Here is a 24,335-nt window from a genome sequence, read left to right as displayed (position 1 = left end):
CCCATAACCATCTATCTCACTTCTGTTTTGCACGGGGAGTCTCAGGGAAAGGGAAGTGGGCAAGCATCACTTGTGGGAATTTGCTTTCAGGTTCTCAACTTAATGCTCCATCTTGCTAGTGTAGAAGCTCATGGATATTGCCATTTCACAGATGCTACAGCACAGTCAAGCTTGAGGTAAGACAGTTTCTTCATTCAGCACATGGCCAGTGTTTTGGTTGTCTATGTTTTTCATTTTAAACTACAGGAAACATTAATGTTATCACCAAATGTTCCTTTCCTGAATTATACCAAAACTAACCAACTGATAGCAACATAGCAACTTCCTAAGGAAAAGCTACCACAGAACTTATTCATATTATTAGTTCTGGTTAAGGAGTTCATCTTCATATATTAGTTAGCTGTCCTGGGGCCATACTAAAATTTTAAAAGGGGTGTTAAAGATGGGGCATGGGTGGGGATAGGGACAGTGAAAGTTATGCTTGGTACTAAGATGGTTCCTGGTTTTACTTTCTGGAAAATTTTCAGATATAGTCATAATGTATGTATTTGGTACATACATGTTTGTACATAATATATAGACACACTTGTACATGTACTTATAACTTATTTAAATTATTTATTTTTCATTGGCAAAGAAATGTCCTATTTCTTAAAAATTTTTTAATTTATTGACTTTCTGACATTTACAAAACTGATAATGATGATGATTTCTCAGGGACATTATTTTCCTTTTTGGGGGGGAGGATGGGGCTACGTCTGATAGTGTCAGGGTCTCCTTCTGATTTAACACTCAGGATTACTTCTGGTAGGTTTAGGAGTCCATATGAGGTTCTGGGGATCGATCCAGAGCCAGCCCATTACAAGGCAAGCACCTTACCCACTGTACTATTTCTCCAGCCCCCAAATGAGACCATTATCAGCTTTCTTTCTGTTTTTTTTTTTTCTTTTTTTGGGGGGGGTATGCCAGCCAGTGCTTAGGGCTTACTCTAGGCTAGCTCAGAGTTCCAGAGATTGAACTCCAGTTGACTGTGTATAAGAGAAGTATACTACCCACTGTACTATTGCTATGGCTCTTTTCTGTTTGTTTTTTGGGTCATACTAGGTGATATTCAAAGGTTACTCCTGGCTCTGTGATGAAGGATCAGTTTTCACAGGTTCAGGAAACCATATGTGATGCTGGGGATTGAATCCAGGCCAATTGCTTGCAAAGTAACCTCTTTGCCGCTACACTATCATTCCAAACCCTATTGATAACTTTTAATTTTTTAAATTTAACCTACCAAATAAAACCTAGAAAATACAGCTGCATTGGGGGCTGACCCAAATGTCTGGAGGGCACATTCTGCATGTGTGAGACCATAAGTTGCAGCTCAGCACTATATGCCTCCATCAGAACAGAACTGTTGGGCTCACAAAACCAAAATGAGAATCATTAAAACAGTAACTTCATCCCCAACCTTAGGCTCCCTCAGTACTACTGAGAAGGAACCCTCTTCAGAAAAGTAAAAATATAATAACAAAAACAGCAAGAGAAAATGACAGATGGAACACAATTAGATTTGATTTACTTAAAAACACATTATATGGCATATTGTGCACATAGTTTGGGGGATTTGGTTTGGGTTTTGGGCCATACCCAGTGATCTAAAACTGAATGCTGGGTTCATTACTGTCGGTACTTATGAAGTGATGGAGATCAAACCAGAGGAGTTGAATGTGAGCAAGACAAATACCTTGCTCCTGTATTGCCTCTCTGACCCTGTGTTGTAAAGTTGTATATATACTTGCTATTAATAATGTAAAGCATGAGCATAAAAAAAAATAAACTGATGTAACTCAGTAGTGAATAAAGGGCACTGTTCAATTTCTGGCACTAGTTTCTTAAATTTTTAAAACTTCAGAGTCGGTTTCTGAAGTTTATTAATGGAAAAACATATTCACTAAATTTTTTTTTCTTTTCTAGAAAGGGGTTGAAAGCAAACTCTTATGAACTTAGCTGGAACTATATCTAGCATAGATCCTTATAAAAATTAATATATAAAAATTTTAAAAATATTCTATAAATTTAAACATGAGTTGAAAGTTCAGATTTTTCATATCCTTACCAAATGGTTTTAAATTTAAATATTAATTTCAATTATAAGTTGGTATGAGACTCTAGTATGAGATAATAAGTTTGTTCTTTGTCTTTGGGAAGTATCTGGGAAATATCTACTGATTTTTTTTGTTACAGAGATTATGATTCTGTCTTTTTTTGGGGGGGTCACACCTGGTGGCACTCAGGGGTTACTTTTGGCTCTGTGCTCAGAAATCACTCATGGCAGGCTCGAGGGACCATATGGGATGCTGGGGATCGAACCTGGGTTTGTTCCAGGTCGGCAGCATGCAAGGCATGGAAGGCTTACCTGCTGTGCTATAGCTTTAGCCCCTGTGATTCTTTTGTTGATGTTAATAGACCACAATAACTCATTCTTATATTTAAAGGGTCAATCACTCTATATATTGTCAATGCTTTCAAAATTTTTATAAGCGTGGCTGCAACCAAATATTCAGGAGAGTAATGAAGACCAGGAAAAATGTTTTTTCTCCTGATTCCAGAAAAAAACAAAGAACCCTTCTATCCTTAAATCCAAAGTAGAAGACTAAAGACAGAAAGAAGGGGGAAAGGAAGAAAAGAAGGGAGGGAAGGGAAAACAAGGAGAAGGGAGGTGAGAGAAGAAGGGAGGAAAAAGGCTTAGGAGAAAAGGGAAGTGTAAAAAGAAGGGGAGGTAAAAGAAAGGGAGAGGGAGGGCAAGAGAGGAGAGGGGTGAGGGAAGGTCAGAGGGAGAGGAGTGAGAAAAACAAAGGAAAAGGAAAAAGGGAGGAGAGGGAGAGTAGAGAGGGGAGAACGGTGTGGAGAGGGAAGGAAAGGGAGAAGAGAAAAGGGAGGAAGAAAGAAAGAAGAAAGGAAGGGAGGATGTAAAAGAAGAAAGGAAAGAAATAAAAAAATGGAAGAGGGGCCGTAGTGGTGGTGCAAGTGGTAGGGCATTTGCCTTGCATGCACTAACCTAGGACGGACCATGGTTCAATCCCCATCATACCATATGATCCCCAAGCCAGGAGTGATTTCTGAGCACATAGCCAGGAGTAACTCCTGAGTGTCACTGGGTGTGGCCCAAAAACAAAAAAAGAAAAAAAAAAGAAAAAAAGAAATGAAAAAGAAAGAAAGATAAAAAAGAGAGAGACAGAAAGAAAAGATAGAAAGAAAAAGAGACAAAGAAAGAAAAAGAAAAATAGAAGAGAAAAAGAGAAAAGAAAGAAGAAGGAAAGGAAAGAAAGAAAGAAAAGAAAAAAAGAGAAAGAGAAAGAAAGAAAAAAAAAAAAGAAAAAAAAGAAAGAAAGAGAAAGAGAAAAAGAAGAAAAGAGAAAGAAAGAAAGAAGAAAAAGAAAAAGAAGAAAAGAAGAGAAAGAAAAGAAAGAAAGAAAGAAAAAAAAGAAAGAAAGAGAAAAGAAAGAAAGAAAAGAAAAAAAAAAAAAAAAAAAAAAGAAAGAAAAGAAAGAAAAAAAGAGAAAGAAAAAAGAAAGAAAGAAAGAAAAAAAAGAAAAGAAAGAAAAAGAAAGAAAGAAGAAAGAAAGAAAGAAAGAAAGAAAGAAAGAAAGAAAGAAAGAAAGAAAGAAAGAAAGAAAGAAAGAAAGAAAGAAAGAAAGAAAGAAAGAAAGAAAGAAAGAAAGAAAGAAAAAGAAAAGAACATTGTCACTATTGGTCAGGCAGTACAGGACCAACTTCCAGAACTTAACCACAGAACTGGGTGTAGAAAACTGATCACTTGATCACTGGGTCAGAAAAGAACTGCAGAAACGGCCAATTTCCCTATGCTGGGCTGAATGAGGATGTCCCACTGGCTGTGCACCGAAGTTGAGGTCCTTTGTGAGCTTGTTTGCATAAGAGTTCAAGGAACTGCTGTCCAATATGCTGCTTCCCTAATGAAATGACTATCAGACAATAGAAATGAATGCATTTTTAATCAGTATCCACTGGCAGGAGAGCTATTTTCTATACTTAATAAACGCACAAATCTGGTTCAATATGCCTGGCTCTTCTCTGTGTGCGGTTTCCAAAATATTATAGGATGCAAAGTTTCCCTTTGGACAGAGGTCCACATAATGCAGCTTTTACCCCTCCATACTTTGTCCTTTCCTCTCTTCCTCTCTTCTCTTTCTGCTGCCATAACTCTGCCACAGATTTAAAATGTCACTCACTCTGCAGGACATGAGGAACCACTGTCCTACTATTTTTCCTATAATAAATTTGAATGAACTTTTTTATTGTTTGCTTTTGGTTTTGGTTTTGGGCCATTGTACTATCACTACAGCCCCTTTCAGTGAACTTTTAAAAACTGGAAAGTACACTCCTTTATTTAGTCAATAGATATTTCCAGAAGACCTATGAAGTTTCAGGAACTGAGGATACTACAATGAACAGATTAATGTTCTTGTATACCTACAACTAATATTGTAACTAAGAGACAAGCAAAAGCATAGAAACAGATAACTTCATATTGGTTGGTGGTGACAGTTTCAAATAAAATAAATTAGTGAGAGCAGATATGAGTAAGAACAAAAACATTAACCTAATATAACATAACATAATAGAACATAATAATATAATATAATATAATTAATATAATAACAAAAACCTAATATACTGAGTGAATACATTCAGGGGAATAGAAATAGAATGACCCCTCTCAGATGTAGAACTTAAAAACAACTAGTACATGAGAAACAAATGGCCAAAGGCAACACAACTGAGTTAGTTGGTCCACAGAATTTAGAGTAGCAGAATTTAGAGTAAGGGGTGTGTGAGTGGGTGAAAAGGAAAGGGACCTTGGGACCTTGGTAGATGGAAGTGTGGTGTTACATTAATGTATGGAATTTGGAATCCTGGTGTTTGGTGGGTGTGATGTTGAAATAATGTATGTATGATACTATCATTGACAGTACATACATTGTGGTAAATTTATAAAGGGAAAAAAGAATTTGGGGAGCTCCCACCAAAAAAGAAAGGGTGTGTGAGAGGGAACACACATAACATGGACTTAGGGATCCAGACTGAACCTGTGTTTGGAAGGCTAAAGAAACAGTCAGGAGGCCAGTGTCAGTGGGGGAAGATTTAGAGAGTAGAAGAGTTTTAGGTTCAGTGTATTTGCTGGTGTGGGTGAGGAGATGGAGGACTCTCGATAAGGAAGTGCTAAAAAAGCCTGGTAAAGATTGGCCTGTGCTCCAATTTGCCAAGTCACTGAAGTTCTGAACAGGAAAGTCAGATGATCTCACTGACTTCTACAAATTTTGAACAGACTCTTTGCCAGTCTTTAACCCCCACACAACTGCACCCACCTTATTTATGGGTTTCTTTCCCCTCTGTGACAGTGTTACAGAGGCTCCCACTTCCTTTCGCTTTAACGAAGTCGCTTTGTGTTCAGTACAGAGGGCTTCCACCAGTTCATTACAGTTAGCACATAAATAGTAACCTGATGTTTTTCTAAGACTTAGGCTGCTTCACAAATTTCACCTGTGAGACGACAATGAATGAGTGCAATTTCCAGCACTTTTGTAAAGCAGCTTTAATATTCATCACACCCTAACAGCACTGTCTTCCTCAACCAAGGTGGAAAATTGTGGGTGAAACCTAATCTTGAATGCACTGAGTCAGGCAGCAAGGGAAAAGTTTCCTCTCCACTCCCTCCCTCCCTCCTTCCCTCCCACCCACCTTCCCTTCCTCCTTTCCTTTTTCACCCACTAGTTTCAAGGGATCAAGTGGAACAGGAACCAAACCTGTATGCATAGCAGGAACAACAACCCTTTGCTTATCTTCTAGGCTCCAAATCACTTTGAGTGAAATCACTCAGATATAGGTTGAGAATAGACTGAAGGGTAAAGTAGCATTAGATATTTAGAAACAATGCATTTGTTAATTCGTGTTATGGCTACAGGGTTTGGGGAAGTTCAGAAAAGGATAGCATTAAAAAAACAACTGTAGGGGGCCAGCGAGGTGGCGCTAGAGGTAAGGTGTCTGCCTTGCAAGCGCTAGCCAAGGAAGGACCGCGGTTCGATTTCTCCAGCATCCCATATGGTCCCCTCAAGCCAGGGGCAATTTCTGAGCGCTGATCCAGGAGTAACCCCTGAGCATCAAACGGGTGTGGTCAAAAAAACAAAAAACAAAACAAAACAAAACAAAAAAAACAACAACTGTAGAATGGCAAGAAACTGACTTTAGAGACCAGAGCAAAATAGTACAGGGCATTTGCCTTGCATACAGCCAACTTGGATTCGATTCCTGGCACTTCAGATTGATTTTAGTCCTCTGGGCACTGTCGGGAGTAATTCCTAAGTGCAAAGCCAGGAGTAAGTACTGATGAGTATTACCAAGTGAGGCTCCAAACCAAATCAAACCAAACCAAACCAAACCAAACCAAACCAAACCAAACCAAATAGACAAAAGAAAGGCAAGAGACTGAAGGTTTGCTGATTAAGTTCATCGATATCACGGCCAAGTACTCAAGATTGGGATTTAGATTGATCTAATTTTTCTCCATTAATAAAGAAAATATAATATTGCTAACACTATGTACAATATATAGGAAGTTGTTCATAAACAGAACAAAGAGCTAACATTTTAACATACTTCTCATGAGTCAGAGAGGTCTTTATTTATATGATTTTCTGGAGACATCTCAACAACCCAAGGAGGTAGGCACTAATGCTATTCCCATATTCTGCAGAAGAACATGAGAAAGCAAATGGTCAAAGCAATTTTCCCATGACACACAACTATTCTATGTGGGTGTTTGGGCTTAAATAGTGGTCAGAATTTGCCCTTGTAACTTCTGTCATGATATATTTAGTCTTGGCACCACATTTGTGTAAGACGTCCTTATTTTCACATTTAAAAAGCTATTATTTATTCTTCAATGTTACCATTGTTCTAAAATTATTATTATATTTTGGTTTTGGCATCACACCTGGCAGTGCTCAGGATTTACTCCTGGGTTTGTGCTTGTTTTTTTTTTTTCTCGAGGTGTTCAGCGGGGCCATGGGATTTGGGCCTCCTCATGCCAAATATGCTTTGCAGCCTGAGCAGCCATTATGTATCTGGCCCTCATTCAATGCTATTTTTAAACTCTCTAAAAAACTCAAAATGTAGAATTTATTTTATCTTTTGTACAGCTAAAAACATAATATCAGAGCTCGTAAGTACTGTAGCTAAAGGTTACCCAGCTGGTAAATGGGGAAGCCTTGACTTTAATCCAGGTCCAGCTGACTTGAGCCCATTCTGTTTTTTTTTTTTTTTTTTTAATTATTGTGACTTCTTTTTTCTTAGATAATGAGCATCACATTCTTAATGAGACAAGAATTTACTAATTCTGTGGAAATATTTTTGGTTACATTGCTAAGGATAGCATGATGCTGGTAATAATGGGGTTTCTTTGATATCTGGAAACCAAAGGTCATACAAAGGAGAATTTATAGACACAAAAGACAGTATTTAGGCCATGTTCACACTGGGCCAGCTAGCTCCATAGACTAACTTGATTCTCAAACAAGATGTAAATATAGCTGTAAGAGATTATGATTACACCAGCCCACACAGTACAAAGCTGGCCATCTCTGGAAGACAAGATGGGCCAAGCCAACTACCCTACTAAAGCTACACTGGCCATGCTTACTGCCTCCATCACCCAGAATCCCTGTTTCCCCAATGGCCTGCCTCATCATTGACCCTCTATGATTCCCTGCAGGGATGCTGATCTGACCACACTTAAGGCATGCTGGTTGTGGGGCTGATATCACCAAGGCTTTCATTGGAGGAGTGCAGGGACTCTCCCCTGTAACTTCCTTCTTTTAGTAAAACCTGGCAGCTGTAACCACACCCACAAATGCAGTCACCATATCTGAAATGGGCCTTTCAGGATGTGCTATAGCTGAATATATGACCCTAAAATTTGTAGTATTGTAGCTTTGCATTTCAAGACAATTTTATTTGTTTGATGCTTTCATATCTAAAGGAACACCCCTAATGCTCGCTTCGGCAGCACATATACTAAAAAATTGGAATGATACAGAGAAGATTAGCATGGGCCCTTCACAAGGATGACAAGCAAAGTCGTGAAGTGTTCCATATTAAAAAAAAAAAAGGAACACCCCAATTAAACATGATGGCCATATAACAAGAGTTTATTAAACCTTCTGCCATTGTATCAATGACTTGATATACAATAATTTCCACAAATTAGCTTGCTGCTGTACTTTTTTTTATCTTCTTTTCCATTTTATTTTTTATTTCCACTTTATTCAATAACTTTACTCTCACTTATCTTGAAACAAATATATTATGATCAACTATGTGATGCATTTTTTTTAAGTTAAAAAAAATGACAGCATTTAATGAAATCCCACTGTCTGTGCTTGAGAACCTAGGGCTTTTAGTCCTATGGGGTCAGGTTCAGGGTTGGAAGCAAAAAAGTTTAATAGCTCTCTATTGGAGAGACATAAATAAAACAACAGAATAGTTGGAAGCATCTTTTATTTTTTTTCTTAGAATAACCCAAGGAGACAGCAGCATCAAGATGCCAGAATACTGATATAAAATTATGTAATAAAGCATATGGGTAGTGTCTCAATGAGGTGGTTTCTGGCCCCTTTCCTGATGTTACCCTAGACAATTATTAATTGGAGATATGGGGGAAGTGAAAGGAGAAGTCAAGGCTTCTGTAGTAAACACTTCTAGAGTGACCTTGAGCACAAAGCCAGGAGTAAACCTTGAATATAGCTGGTGTGACCCCAAAACAAACAAACAAACAAGATACAGTTCAAGTTTACAATGAAAAATATAATAACTCTTTAAAGGATGTACTTCAAGAAAGAACTCTATATAATTTGTGGCAGAGAAAATAGAATCTTTTTTTTTTTTTGGTTTTTGGGCCACACCCCGCGGTGCTCAGGGGTTACTCCTGGCTGTCTGCTCAGAAATAGCTCCTGGCAGGCACGGGGGACCATATGGGACACCGGGATTAGAACCAACCACCTTTGGTCCTGGATCGGCTGCTTGCAAGGCAAACGCCGCTGTGCTATCTCTCTGGGCCCAGAAAATAGAATCTTAAGAGAACTCATATGGATTTAAATTCAGGCACTTTGGATTCATAGGCTTCATAGATTTTAAAACATTTTGATTGTTTTTATTCAATGTTTGTTGAGTGAACAAATAGATTTACTTAACAAATGGGATTTTCATCTTTATATGTTGTTTTCCTTAAAAAAAAAAAAAACAGTAAGTCAGTGTTAAGTGCTAAGCATTGGGATCAACTAAAGCTCTATTCAAATTTCAGCACCAAGAATTCCTAGCTAATACATACATAACTCAATAAAATGAGGATCAGGATATCATCTCATGGGTTGTTATAAGGACAAAAAGGAAGACAGAATAAGTTGAATAAAGCTTTAAAAATCTAGTAACTAGGGGGCTGGAGAGATAGCATGGAGGTAAGGTGTTTGCCTTTCATGCAGGAGGTCATCGGTTGGAATCCCAGCGCCCCATATGGTCCCCTGTGCCTGCCAGGAGCAATTTCTGAGCCTGGAGCCAGGAATAACCCCTGAGCATTGCCAGGTGTGACCCAAAAACAAAACAAAAATCTAGTAACTCTTTTTCAGTATATAGTTTCTAGGAAACTATTGCTCTAAAGCCTAAGGAGACAGCTACAAACATTTTTTTTTTACGATAAAATGCTGGGATCCTGAAAATTTGGAAATAATAAAAATGTCTCAACAGAAGAGTGGTGGGGCCGGGTAGGTGGCGCTGGAGGTAAGGTGTCTGCCTTGCAAGCGCTAGCCAAGGAAGGACCGCGGTTCGATCCCCCGGTGTCCCATATGGTCCCCCCAAGCCAGGGGCGATTTCTGAGCACATAGCCAGGAGTAACCCCTGAGCGTCAAACGGGTGTGGCCCAAAAACCAAAAAAAAAAAAAAAAAAAAAAAAAAAAAAAAAAAAAAAACAGAAGAGTGGTACATTCATAAAAAGGGATACAGAGACAAAATTGAATTTGGAGATAAATCTTAAATACTTGTTGAGAGAAAAACAAAACAGGAGTATGTCAGATTCTTATACAAGTTTTATTAAAAATTCATATTGCTCATTGATACAGAATTATGTAAATATTTCTAAAAATAAAAAGAACATCAATTGCTAGGTAGAATAATTTTTAGGGAGAAGGGGGTGGGATGTATGTGATGCAGGCATTTCCATAAAATCATTATATAACAAAAAAAATGAAGAAAACAGCAAAATACCTAAAATTAAATTTAAGATGCTTTAAAACTAATGTTATTGAGATAAATTTTAAATCTATATTATTTTATTAAAATAATCTACAAAGGTGTTCTTGTTTTTTTGTTTTTTTGTGGCTTTTGGGTCACACCCGGTAGTGCTCAGGGGTTATTCCTGGCTCCAGGCTCAGAAATTGCTCCTGGCAGGCACGGGGACCATATGGGACACCGGGATTCGAACCGATGACCTCCTGCATGAAAGGCAAACACCTTACCTCCATGCTATCTCTCCGGCTCCTACAAAGGTGTTTTTAAATAAAACACAAACAGGTAATACATGTACATTGCTCAACAATTATTTACTTGTTAAATCCACTGAATGAGGGCTAAAGAGCGTACAGCTGGTAAGGCACTTGCATTGTGTCCATGAAGCTGGGAGGAAGGTGAGTTCCTACTTTGTCCTTAAATCTGAGCTAGGTCAAGGGCTTGCCTTAGGGTATGAAACTCTTACCAAGAGATATAAAAATTGCATTTTGACCTTCTTTTTGTGATTGCATTCACATTTTTTTGTTTTAGTTTTGTTTTGGGGCCTCATCCACTGACATGCTCAGGGGTTACTCCTGGCTCTATGCTCAGAAATAGCTCCTAGCTTGGAGTACCATATGGGTTGCCTGGGATTGAACCCAGGCCCATCCTGGGTCAGCCATGTGCAAGGCAAATGCCCTACTGCTGTGCTATCGCTCCGGCCCCTGAATGCTCCTTCTGTAATCTATGTTTCAGAGCTTTAAAAAGAAGAGCAAGGTTAGAGAGCTAGTATAGAATTTAAAGTGTTTGTCCCACATATGGCAGATCCTGGTTTATACTCTGGCACTACATAGAGTCCCAGAGCCCAACCAGGAGTGATCCCTGAGCACAGAACCAGGAGAAAGCCTTACACACAGCTAGATGTGGTCCAACCATCTCTCTCCCAAAAATGCAAACAATGAGACTATCTAAAAGTACTAGTTAAGGAAAAATATTTAACCAAAAGCTTTGCCCAGACACACAATTGAAGACACTAAAAACCAATCAGGTAAACTTGCCAAATATACTGCTCTCAATCATGGCAAGAGTTTTATTTCAAGGAAATCAGAATATATATTATACAGAGCAGTAAATGTCAAAGAGGATGTGGAGAAAAGGAGGCCTTGAACACTGTTAGTGAGTTTTTTAAGTAGAAAAACAATGCAGTTTCCTCAAGAACCTAATGGTATAGACACCTTAAGTTATTTAGCATTCACAAGTCTGCATATCTGCCCAATGAATACGAAAACATTAGTACAAATGCTATATTCACCCCAATGTTTATAACACTTATGAAAATGCCCACCTATAGATGGCTGGATAAAGAAGATGTGATACAATGGAATACTAAGAAATATGACATTTTGCCATTTATAATAAAATGGGATTAATTCAAGGGCACTATGTGAAATGAAATGCACTAAAAGGAAAAGAGCAACTATTAGATGACTTCATCTATCTATATATAAGATTATAAAATAAAAGAACAAACCAAATAAAAAGATAAACCAGTGAACTTTGCTGATAGAATTAAGTTCTCGAAGGAAGAGAAGATAAGACATGGGGAGAAAAATAAATTTATAAAACCTGTTATGTATATATTAAGTTATATATTATGTTGGATATATATGTGTAGAAATACATAATCTATGTAATTCTACAAGAAGGCTAACTTTACTTTTCATAAGATTTTTTTTCATGCTTATTTAGAGTTGTCTTTAATCCAATTACTGGTCTCCTTCTCCTACTTTTCATAAGATTTTAATTCTACCTCCTTGGTATGTTCTAAGTCACATGTTTGTGTGTGTGTGTGTGTGTGTGTGTGTGTGTGTGTGTGTGTGTGTGTGTGTCACACCCGGCGGTGCTCAGGGGTTACTAGGCTCTGCGCTCAGAAATCGCTCCTGGCAGGCACAGGGTGACCATATGGGATGCTGGGATTCTAACCACCATCCATCCTGGATCAGCTGCATGCAAGGCAAACGCCCTACCACTGTGCTATCTCTCCAGCCCCCATAGGTCACTTGGTTTTGCTTAGAGTACGTAAAACCATAGATCTTACTCCACATTCAAATTGCTTACATTTTCTCACAACAACAAAATGGGTTATCACAATATAACACTCAAAATAAACACAACTTTGAATAAATAGAAAATTACTTTATGCTGCAACTTCACCGAAAATAGACGGAACAAGAAAAAGCAGGAGTCTAATTTTGACTTGGTATTTTTCAAGCCATTACAAATAAAGTTCTGAAACTGCCTTTCAAAGATCCTGACATGAATCTTGTTAGTTTTAAATGACATGACCATTTAGAAATTTTCTCAAGTAATGGACAAAACTTTATTTATTTATTTATTTATTTATTTATTTATTTATTTATTTATTTATTTATTTGAGGATAGATTAACACCTGAGTTCTCTGTTATCATACCCCAGGTATGGTTACCAGACTTCTGTATGTATCTCCAGAACTTCTTTCTTCTTTCCACAGAGTATAGAATTGAGGTAGGAAACTGGGTTGATTGGCAGTTGGGGGGTAAGATGAGTTTTTTTGGGGGGGTTGGACCCCACCCCATGATACTGACTTTGTGCTCAGAGATCACTCCTGGTGTGGGGGACCAGGGGACCCCCCTGGTATAGAACATAGAATGTGGGTCAGGCAAAAGAGCAAAGCAAAAGCCCTCTATGCCCCACCTTCCTTTCTTTAAAGCTAATTTGTTTGTTTTGGGACCACACATGATGGTGGTCAGGACTTACTTCTGGCTCTGAACTCCAGAATCACTCTTGGAGGGCTCAGGAGACCGTATGAGATGCCAGAGATTGAATCTGAGTCAGCCGATGCAAGGCAAATGCTCTATGTTGAACTATTGCTCTGGCTCTGAAAGCTAAATTTTCTACATCCTGTACATCAGTAAATCCTCACTTTCCACTTCTATCCCTTAGGTCCTGACTGACTAAAGACTAATCCTGGCACCTGTTGCTCAGGAAGATTCTGTGTTATGCTGCCCAGACTTACTCCCCCAGCTATGAAGAGGTTTGTAAGCTGACAGCTCTCAGCTAACTCTGGGAACTGTCCTTCCATAGAGAGAGGCGCCTACACCAAGGTCATACTGCCTTCTCAAGGGCACCCCACTGCTAGTGATGGAATGGAAAGTGAGTTCAGGCAGGGGGGTTGGGGTGAGGAAGGTCCAGTTCTTTTGTACCAAGTGGGGACAACTTTCCATTTCAAAGCTTTTTGAAGTAAGCTTAGGGGTGTGTGTGTGTGTGTGTGTGTGTGTGTGTGTGTGTGTGTGTGTGTGTGTGGTGTGTATCTTGTATCAGGGATCACTCCTGAAAGGCTCTTGAGTCTATATGGAGTAATAGAACCCGAGGCCAGCTATGTGCAAGACAAGCTCTTCACTCCTTGTACTATCTCTATACCCTTGGATATATCTCTATACCTTGTACTATCTCTATTCCTTGTTGAGCCTGAATTTTAGCTTAATTTCTGCCTTTTTTTTCTTCTTATTTTTTTTGGGGGGGGGTGTTACACCTAGTAGTGCTCAGGGGTTACTCCTGGCTCTGCGCTCAGAAGCTGCTCCTGGCAGGCTCGGGGAGCCATATGGGGTGCCCAGTTTCGAACACTTCCTGTTTTGGCCTTGTGCAAGGCAAATGCCTTACAGCTGTGCTATCGCTCCAGCCCCAATTTCTGCTTTTTCAATATTTCTTTCTATCCCCCTCTGTGTGTGGATGCTCACACTTTTGTAATCATTTTCTGTGTGTTGATGTCTGAGAGACAGTTTCCTAAGAAACAATTCTTACAAGCACTTATTTCATAGTTCTGCTTCTCTGGCCCCTGAGGGTGAGTGGATTTTGTGACTGGCTCTGATAGATGACTCCTAAGAAGTGATGAGTCACTTGACGGTCAAGCACTGAAAAGTTAGTAAGAATCCCTGACGAACTCTTTACTCATTCATAAAGCAACTGGCAATGAGCAGAAACATTCTTTGAGCCTCAGTGACAGCAATGAGCAGATTCAATTCACAGCAATTCACAGTCACTCTGTCTGGGGAAGTAATGTGAATAAAAACTAAATTTGATCATTTTAAACTGCTAGCAACATCCTGAAATTGCTGATTGCCATGGAAAAATAAATTCTATCCCAAACAGTATGACTATAGTACTGCAACTTCTCTTTTCTTCTTGCCTCTATTGCAAATCTATCAGCCTTGTTACTGTCAGAAAAAGTTCTTTAAAAAAAAAAACTTAATTTTTTACATTTAAATTTCATGGTTACAAAGTTGTTCATACTATAGGATTTTTTTCACAAATAAAGTTGTTTATGATTGAGTTACAGTCATACAACGTATAACAACCTTCACCAGTAGACATTTCCCATCACTGATGTCAACAGTTTCCCTTTCATTCTCCCTGATGTCCTCTTTCCTCCAACCACCCTCTCCTTTCCTACCTGTCTCTGGGGCAGTCATTTTATTTGTTTAGCTAGCTGATAGTCTGGTCAACTGTACTACTAGCTTCAGAAGTGGTTCTGCTTCCCCATGTCTATTCCTTCAGTGGTCTAAGTCAATTAGTCTAATTCATCATCATTTGCTAGGTTTTCCTCAAATATTAATAAATACCACAGACATAATGCATATCTTTTAAAATATTGTATAACTATCTTCACTCTATAGACCAAAAGAGTATTTTTGTTTGCTTGTTTGTCTGTTTTTGTTTTAGGCCACACAGCAGCACTCAGTGGTTAATCCTGGCTCTGTGCTCAGAAATTACTCTTGGCAGGCTTGGGAGATGCCAGGGATTGAATCCAGGTCAGCTGCATGAAAGGCAAACACCCCACCCACTGTGCTATCACTCAGACCTCTTAAAGAATTATTTTTTTCCCTCCCCATGCCAAAGGATTAATTTTGAGGGCACATTCTGAGTAGGGCACAGGAGATCTGTGAGGACCCAGCAGTGGTTCTCAATCAATGGGTTATTGGTAGAGCACAAGGGTTCTAGAATGTGTTGCCCCTCTACCATTGCAAAGCCAGAGATACCTGAGCACCCAGGAGGTGCTGAAGTTCTCTCAATTTACACCCTGCAGTACTTAGGGACATCCAGAGCTACACACAACTGGGGACTCTTACATATGGTTCTAGGAATTGAACCCAGGTCCGGGGTATGATAGGCATGCACCATAGACACATTATTATATCCCAGGCTGCTTGCTATAGGAGTACTTTTTTGTTCCCTCCTATTTCAAGAAATAATTTTTACTATCAATAGGAAAACAAGGAGAAAAAAATTCCAGTGACTGTCCCAACATAAACCAGTGCTAGAACGGCCCGCCCTCCTCCCAAAGCGCATAACATCCATCTTGTATTGTGACCTTGATACTGCCCTACAAATCTCATTTCTAATATTTTACTGCCTCAGTCCCAACCCTTATTTCTCCCCATCTTCCCATGTAGGTGCAGCTCATGACATGAAGCTCACCACATAGAGTGATAAGTGCAGTTAGAGAAATAACTCCACTGAAAACTATCATAACAATGTGAATGAATGAGGGAAAAAGAAAGCCTGTCTCGAGTACAGGTGTGGGTGGGGTGGGGAGTAGGTAGATCCGGGAAATTGGTGATGGGAATCCTGCACTGGTGAAGGGGGTTGTTCTTTACATGACTGTAATCATACAAGTACAATTATATTTGTAATCATGGTGTTTAAGTAAAGATAATTTATAAAAAAAGAAATAATTTTTGTCTCATTGGGACCATATCACTCTCATTAAAAAAGCAAGAATCGTGCTCGTTTCGGCAGCACATATACTAAAATTGAAATGATACAGAGAAGATTAGTATGGCCCCAGCACAAGGATTGCACGCAAATTTGTGAAACATTCCATATAGAAAAATATTAAAAAATAAAAATCAAGAATCACACTGCCTTTTTATGTACCAACCAGTGCATGTCAGTTAGGATGGGCACAGACTAAGATAATCTGAGGCAAGCTGGACATTTATTCTCCATAGTTAATGAACATTAGATATTTCCTTTCTTTTGTAGGGGTTGATATATGAATCTAAGTTCTGGAACTGCTGTGAAAATCTATCATGAGGAAAGAAACCAGGTGAGGGTAAAATCAAGAAAAAAATAATAGGGCTGAAAAAAATTATGAGGAAAAAGCATAGCGTCCTGATCAAACATAGTTGAAATTTATACTACTGCTAGTCTTTTCAGTTCTGCACAAAGTCCCCCCTTTTTATTCTGTGAGTTAGTTTTAGTTGGGTTTTCTATTATTAAAACAAGCCGTAAATAGCAGCATAGACAACATTTATTAAACTTCTCTAAGCTTGAAGCTCAGTGTTAAATATCTTCTAAATCAATTAACTTTTATCAATGTGATTATATTTCCCACTTCATAAGTGCTGAAACTGAAGCATTAGTAGGATTAAATGCTTATCATCATAATAGAAAGAAGTATGAGTCATTCCTATGTCTATTTACCTGGAATATAAGGTATTAATCACTGTATTTTTTTGCTTTACAGTCTATAGAATTTAAATCATTACTTTCTTGTTGATATTTGAGTCATTAAAACCACCATTTTGCTAATAATTATCGTATAATTATAGCAATGATTGCCACAAGTTTTCAAATATTTTACAAATCTTATTTCTTCAAACACATCTGAGACTTTAAACTTAGACTATATTTTCTACTTATAACTTGACACTCCTTAAATGGCTATCATGATTTAAAAATATTTCATATTAAGAAAGGATAATTGCTTATTTACCATCATATTATAAAAATGTACTCTGGTTCCTCAAGTTAACATTCTATTTTAAAAATTATTGATTAACTTATAAAAAGTTAGGAAATCCTGGGATTTTATAGACTTTATTTTATAGATACTTTATTTTTCAGGCGATCACTTCTAGTAGAAGAGATAAGTCTTAAGTCCCTGGTATCAATAAGGAAAAAGACCTGGGGGGCTCTGACTGGTAACAATACTTGTGTTCTCCTTTTAGAAGTTTCCCAAAAAGTGAGAAGCAAAAACTTTATCAGTAAGACTTCTACAGATTAAAATGAGCAATGACTTCACAAAATGTAAAAAGTCTTAAAGACATACCATTGGTCCAAAAAGCCAGATAATATGTGTAATGTGACTGGAAGGAATTTATCCACACTCCCATTTTCAATTCCCCATATGTTGGTTATCAACATTGGTTCTCAACCTAGGTTTGGCAATTATTTAAAAGTGCAAGACTCGGGGCCCAAGAGAGAGAGCACAGCGGTATGGCATTTGCCTTGCAAGCGCTGACCCAGGACTAATGGTGGTTCAAAGCCCAGCATCCCATATGGTCCTCCGTGCCTGCCAGGAGTGATTTCTGAGCAGAGAGCCAGGAGTAACCCCTGAACGCCGCTGGATGTGGCCCTCAAAACAAAAAACAAACAAACAAACAAAAGTACAAAACTTTACAGATACATTGTCCAATCAGAAGTACTATTAAACCTCATAGTTTTACAGATGTGAAAAGCATGGCACAGATGTCAAGGATGACAATGGGATATTGTGGTTTAAATACAGGTGTAGATCTTTTAATTTTGTCAGTGATGGAACATACACTAATGACTTGTCAAAGCTAGGTGTTGGATGACCAATGGAACCCAATAGCATGAGCCATTATTAATATAGGATTGTGGGGAGCTGGATTCCAGGAACTGCAATGAAACAATTCCATATCACAGATTCTAGATTACCATAATAAACACTAGATCAATCTTCCCCAAGACAATGTGGTATTCTTTATTTCAACCTCAAAGATACTAACTAGCAGAGCACAATTTTTTTGTTTTGTTTTGTTTTTGGGCCACACCCGGCGGTGCTCAGGGGGTTACTCCTGGGTGTCTGCTCAGAAATAGCTCCTGGCAGGCACGGGGGACCATATGGGACACCAGGATTCGAACCAACTACCTTTGGTCCTGGATCGGCTGCTTGCAAGGCAAACACCGCTGTGCTATCTCTCCAGGCCCAGAGCACAGATTTTTTAAATCTATATATAACTATTGAAAAAAAAAAAAAGCCGAGCTCTAGCCGCCATAGAGTTTGGGGAGACCCCATGTGGAAGGCTTCTCCCTAACTTGGGTGCGCTGGGAGCCTTGATAGGCCCCCAGCCATCCCCTCTTCTGCCCCCAGCCTCCAGGCCTTCCTGGGGTGGCAGCCCAGGTGGCCAGACAAGGTGGGTGTGGGGGGGGTCCCGTCTGGACGGGGTGCCCAAGCTTTCCCCGCCCTTCTCCCTGCACTAGGGTGAAAAGGGCACAGGGTGGAGGGTGGGCAGATCCTGGCTTCCGGCTCTCTATGGATCCTTTCTTGATCTGGAGGCTAGATCTAGCCGGCATGGGGTTTGGGGAGACCCCATGTGGAAGGCCTTCTCCCTAACTTGAGTGCGCTGAAAGCCTTGATAGGCCCCCAGCCGTCCCCTCTTTCCGTGGCCTCCAGGCCTTCCCTGGGTTCCAGCCCAGACGGCCAGAAATGGTGGGTCCTAACTTGGAGTGTGGTGAGATTTGCTCGGTTGCACTAAGTTTGTCACTGTCAATTTCTGACCAGTCTACAGGTGGAAAACCGCCCACGTGCACTGCATGTATTAAGAGTATTCCCTATCCTTATGTTATGTTTTGCGTATCCAGAATGTCCATTTTGTATTCTGCCCTTTCCCACACCCCTACAAAGCTCATTTTTACTCCTTAACTCTCTCACCCCCCCAAACATCACTAACCCACATTACTCTTTTTAACTTCAGTACTGCACAATCCTAATCACAAACAAAAGCCATGCATTGTGTGTAACAACCCCCAACTATTTCAAAAGACATAAAATGGACACGTATTTCTTTCGAATATTTTATGTGTTTTTTCTCTGACAGCTATAAGTCTTACTAAATATACTCTTATACAGTGATGATTCTAACCACATTTTATCTTCTCTTTGTGAACTGTTCAATAAGGAATTTTGGTGGAAGAGTCCCTCAGTATAATGCTGTTGATTGAACCATGTCATGGGGATTGTTGGACTTGTTCTTATGGCCCCCATATGCGCCAATAACGCCACGTGGCATTGTTCCTTTTTTTCATAGGCACATTAAAATGGGAAAATACTATACATACAAATAAGATCTTATCTAATAGAGATTGGAACACACAAATCTTTAGTGCAAAGTGACCTTACACCCTGAGCATTGACATAAGGACCTGGCACAGGCCTCGGAAGAATGGGCATTTTCCATTCACCCCTGAACCAGGGAAGCCATCTACGAAACATCCAAGTTTGTCTATAACATCACCTGGAAGCAATCCTCTACCATGGTAGACCCTACCACTGCTCAGACATCGACCTGCTCAAAAGAGATCCCTTAACACTGAAAAGACTTAAGAACAACAACGACCTGCTTACAGGAGAGGGCTCTCTGCATTGCCCTTTAATTGTGAGGTAAAACTAGAGGACGCTCCACATCCTGACTTCAATGTAGGATATGCAGATTCCAGGATCTTTAATACTGAAACATGATATCAACAGCAGAGACTATGTGAAAAATAAAAGTATGTTGGCACTACAGATAATGTCTTGGATTTGACGATCTAGCTTGCCTAGGGCCTAGAGTTGGTCTTATGCCAGGAAACTTCAGGGGTAGGGTCTCTTTGTATTTTGGCCAAGGTTATTCCTTTCCATGCCCCTCATATTTTGGTGGGCCTATGCAAACAACAATTGCCACTCTAACACCATTTTTACTGTACTCCTTTGACTCTAATCCTTAAAAAAAACCCACTTAAACTTTTGAGGTTAACTTAAACTAATATGCATGTACATGGAAATGTGAAAAAATACTATGCCTCTAATGTCTAAAGAGTTACATAAGTTTTATGGCTTTAGATTGCCTTGTCTGCTGCTAAGAAATATTATAATGCATTACAATCTGGGGACTTGAGGGACAAAGTAATTGTACATGGATTCTGTTTTATTTATCTTAATGTTCTTTGGCTGAAAGTTCAAAGTTAAGATATCAGCAAGGGGACTTCTGAGAATTATGTTACAGGTGATTGTCCTTCCACTGTAACTTTACCTTGGCCTCTTTCTTTGCATCTTTGTTCTCATAATTAAAAATTAAAAAAAAGAGAAATTTGCACTGATAATCATAAAAAATAAAAGCCATGGGGCCAGAGATAGCACAGTGGGTAGGGCGTTTGCCTTGCACTTGGGCAACTCAGATCCAATCCCTGGCATCTTATATGGTCCCCAGACCCTGCCAGGAGTAACCCTTGAGTGCCACTGAGTGTGTCTTCCCCGACCAATGCCAGGAAAGTTTCAGTTCCAGAGAAGATGGTTTCCTATTTGAGCAAAGCTGCTGCATTTCTCACCCTTTGCAAGATGGGACCTAGCAGTAGAAAATAAAGAGGCTCTGTTGTGTCACAGGGAGTAAATCTAAACCCTAAACATGCCAACGCTCATTCAGTCTACCCATCCTCTCCTCAGTCCCCCATCCTGCAACGTGTTCAACATGATCTGTACTTCTTTCCAAAAGCCAGTAGACTCAGAATCAGCTTTTCCTGGCTCTGCCTTGCAAGTTGGGGTTGCCTCTTGGAAAATGGAAACAAAATCCACGGGAAGAGTGAGAATTCACAAAAGCCCCCTGGGGCAGTGAATTGGTCCAAAACTCTTGCCCTTGAAAAGCCCCCCTAATCCACCCCAACTGAATAACAACAACAACAACAATAATGAAGTAATCTGAATATCAAAGTCCATCCAGCAGTCCCTCACTGCAAAGCTACAGTTTTCTCAGCGGCGAGACCCAGTTAGCATTCTATCCCTCTGCAATAAATATCTGTAAACTCCGGAACCAACTCGCAAGTGGCCCCCAGGGAAAATGCAAAAAATCTTTGACCACTAGAGTTACCCTTCTTTGCGGAGTCAAGATGCCCCTTTTGGAGTTTACAAAACAAGAGATAAAGGATGCAATCATACAGGTGGAATGGGTTTCCCACGAGTTATCTGTCCTCCTTCCAGAGCCTCGGGGCTCTCTGGGCTTTCTGGCTCACCTGGTACATGTCCCGCAGACCGCACCACGTCCGCAGCACCTGGTGGCAAGCTCGCAGCCTCTCCGTGTACCATCTCCGCAGCGTGGACACTGTCAGGTTCCACACGAAGCGGCTGCCGCTGAAGAGCAGATCCTCCACGCCACACATGAACACCGAAGCCATGCCTGCCTTCTGCTCACGGCTACAGCCCAAGGGAGACCCACCAGCGGGGTTCCAACAGCCCGAGCTCCCCAAACCGGCGTCTGCAGGCAGCCAGCTGCGATCAAGCTTTCCACTTCACTCGCCTTTCACCGTTTGCGCTGGCTGGGCTCCCGTGGCATGCCCCGGGATTGGACGCCCGCCAGCCAACGGTTGCAGCTGGCATACAGAAGCCCAGTGTCCACCCCCGCTTGGTTGCTCGCTGGCTGGCTGGCTGGCAGCGCCAAACAAACTGCGCTAAGCTCCGCCAAGCGAGTTTTGGGCGATCCCGATCCTCGGGCATGGGTAACCCTGGTTCCTGAGGACTCCCCCTGTCGCTCCCCCTGAGCCCTGGGGAGGGGGTAAGGTGGAGCAACTGTTTGCAGGCAAAGAGGAGAGCTGCATGTCAGCAGACTGGGCTAGCACGTCTTATGAGCATGCATACACACAACAACAACAACAACAACAACAAACGCACCAGCCCTCTCTTCAAGCACACCCCCAAGTCTTCTACTTTAAGGTGCACCTTACTTGAGCACACACACACACACACACACACACACACACACACACACACACACACACTCACCACTCCAGACACACCAGCCCTCTCTCTCTCTTCACGCACACCCCCCCCCAAGTCTTTCTTCTACTTTAGGGTACACCTTACTTGGCTACAGGGTTCTTTGCTGGGTCTTTTGAGCTGTCTGTCTGGGCAGTTACAGAAGCAGGAGGGAAAAATAATCTTGCAAGCGTCCCTTTGGACGACTCTCCTGGGGGAAAAACTCTGAATGTTTCCTTGGTTGTGCTGGAGCCAAGAGATGAAAAATACCAGTCTCAAAGCAACTCTGTGTGTTGTGTGGCTTCAGAATCTGCCTTTGCATCAAACCTGAGGATCCGGGAGAAAATGACAATCTTGTCTATTGCTGCCTGTTAGGTGGCTGCTGTTTTCCTCACCACCTTCCCCCACTCCTGGTCCCCCTCTCCTCTCCATACTAATTCCAATGCTGCAGTCTCAGTTGTTCCTGGGTGAAAAAACAAGCATCGTGGTTTCTAGCAAATAGCTTCCAGTTAACGTTTCCTGAGAAATAGCAGCTCACCAGAGAATCCTTGGTTTGGTTCTGGAAAAATTCAACCTCTCTATTATCTAGAGCAGCTTCTAGCACAAACCTGCACGGGTAGTTTATTCTGGATTCAAAACCAAAGGAAACTTGTTCCACTCACAAAGTCACCAGATCATTAAAGTGCCGAGTGTTTAAAGTTTTCCCTCAGGAACTGATATTGCCAAAGGCATTTGGAAAAGGAGCTGAGGAAATCTCACATACCACCAGTCTCCATGTTCCTTAATGTGTGTAGGCTTCAATCCTATATAATGCTTGAACCATTCTCATAGAGAAAGCACTCCTGAAAATGTAAGCATGTTGGTTGTTCCCGAATCTATCTGTCGGACAATGGTGTGTATCTTATCGGTGGTTTTACACCCTGAGCTGTTATCTTTGCTATTAAGTGGCAGGAAGAGTAAAACATCATAGCCTTTCTTTTTAACTAGCCCAGAAAGCTCAGAACAGATTATCAACAAATAAATCAGTTTTATGTCAGGTTTCAAATGTGCCTTTGGAATCTTAATTCAGGTGAAACTGTACCAGTCAAAAGAACACAAAATTTGTCCTCAGAGTGCCTATTGTTTCCAAGGTGGCCATAACTGAGAAAGTTTTAAATGACATTTTTTTTAACTACTTTGACTTCTCTTTAGTACGAATGAAATTAAGAGCTTCTATAGGACAGAAGGCTCGACCCAACATCTGCAAACTTTCATCACAATCAATATACTCTGTGCACTTTAGTATTAGTATTCTGGTGACGATTTTCAAGATAATGGCCACAGTATTTATGTAGAATTGAAATGGATTAGGCCATATTGAATCCAAAAAAATATAGTTAAAATCAGATTTTTTTATTTTAGTTGTAGGAACTCTATGGAGAGAGTAAAGTGAGCAAATAAGCTAGAGAATAAAAGACAGTATTTGGGCTCTTCTTTTTGCCACAGATGGGTTGCTAGTCTCATATTATGGATGAGGAAAGATTCTAGGATGAGAAGGAGGGAGAGTGAGGAAGAGAGAAAACCACTAATAATCTAATATTATTGGCTTTCCTTACAGAAAAAGCTCCTAGGATATTGGGAGTTGGAGAGAGAGAGAGAGAGAGAGAGAGAGAGAGAGAGAGAGAGAGAGAGAGAGAGAGAGAGAGAGAGAGAGAGGAGAAGAGAAGAGAAGAGAAAGAAGAGAAGAGAAGAGCAGAAAAAAATTTAAAAAGAGATTCCTGGCTCTGCACTAAAGAAGAGGAGAGAAGAGAAAGAAGAGAAGAGAAAGAAAAGAAAAGAAGAGCAGAAAAAAATTTTAAAAGAGATTCCTGGCTCTGCACTCAAGAGAAAGAAGAGAAGAGAAGAGCAGGAAAAAAATTTTAAAAGAGATTCCTGGTTCTGCACTAAAGAAGAGGAGAGAAGAGAAAGAAGAGAAGAGAAGAGAAGGAAAAGAAGAGAAGAGGAGAGGAGAGAAGAGAAGAGAAGAGAAGAGAAGAGAAGAGAACAGAACAGAACAGAACAGAACAGAACAGAACAGAAGAAAAAAAATTTAAAAGAGATTCCTGGCTCTGCATTCAGGAATTACTCCTAATGGTGCTTCAAGGACTACATGGGATGCTGGGAACGAATCTGGGTTGGCTG

At 40.2% G+C, this 24,335-nt stretch overlaps 1 protein-coding gene and 2 non-coding genes across 3 annotated transcripts in view; 2 read left to right on the top strand and 1 right to left on the bottom strand.

Moving 5' to 3' along the window:
* Positions 1–21,598, bottom strand: part of FRMD4B (FERM domain containing 4B) — a 253,675-nt gene extending 232,077 nt beyond the window's left edge. Inside the window, exon 1 of the mRNA XM_049777265.1 lies at positions 21,437–21,598. Within this exon, the coding sequence (XP_049633222.1) occupies positions 21,437–21,598 (162 nt within the window). The remainder of the gene's footprint in view (positions 1–21,436) is intronic.
* LOC126015318 (U6 spliceosomal RNA) lies at positions 8,059–8,167 on the top strand. Its single transcript, XR_007498195.1, has one exon. It is a non-coding gene; the product is annotated as a U6 spliceosomal RNA (small nuclear RNA).
* On the top strand, positions 16,144–16,250 carry LOC126015287 (U6 spliceosomal RNA). Its single transcript, XR_007498166.1, has one exon. It is a non-coding gene; the product is annotated as a U6 spliceosomal RNA (small nuclear RNA).
* Positions 21,599–24,335: the final 2,737 nt, after the last annotated feature.

Source organism: Suncus etruscus, chromosome 7, assembly GCF_024139225.1.
Source record: "Suncus etruscus isolate mSunEtr1 chromosome 7, mSunEtr1.pri.cur, whole genome shotgun sequence".
Taxonomy (NCBI): domain Eukaryota; kingdom Metazoa; phylum Chordata; class Mammalia; order Eulipotyphla; family Soricidae; genus Suncus; species Suncus etruscus.
Note: the sequence above shows the minus strand (reverse complement) of the source record. Positions and strands in the feature narration are given on the sequence as shown.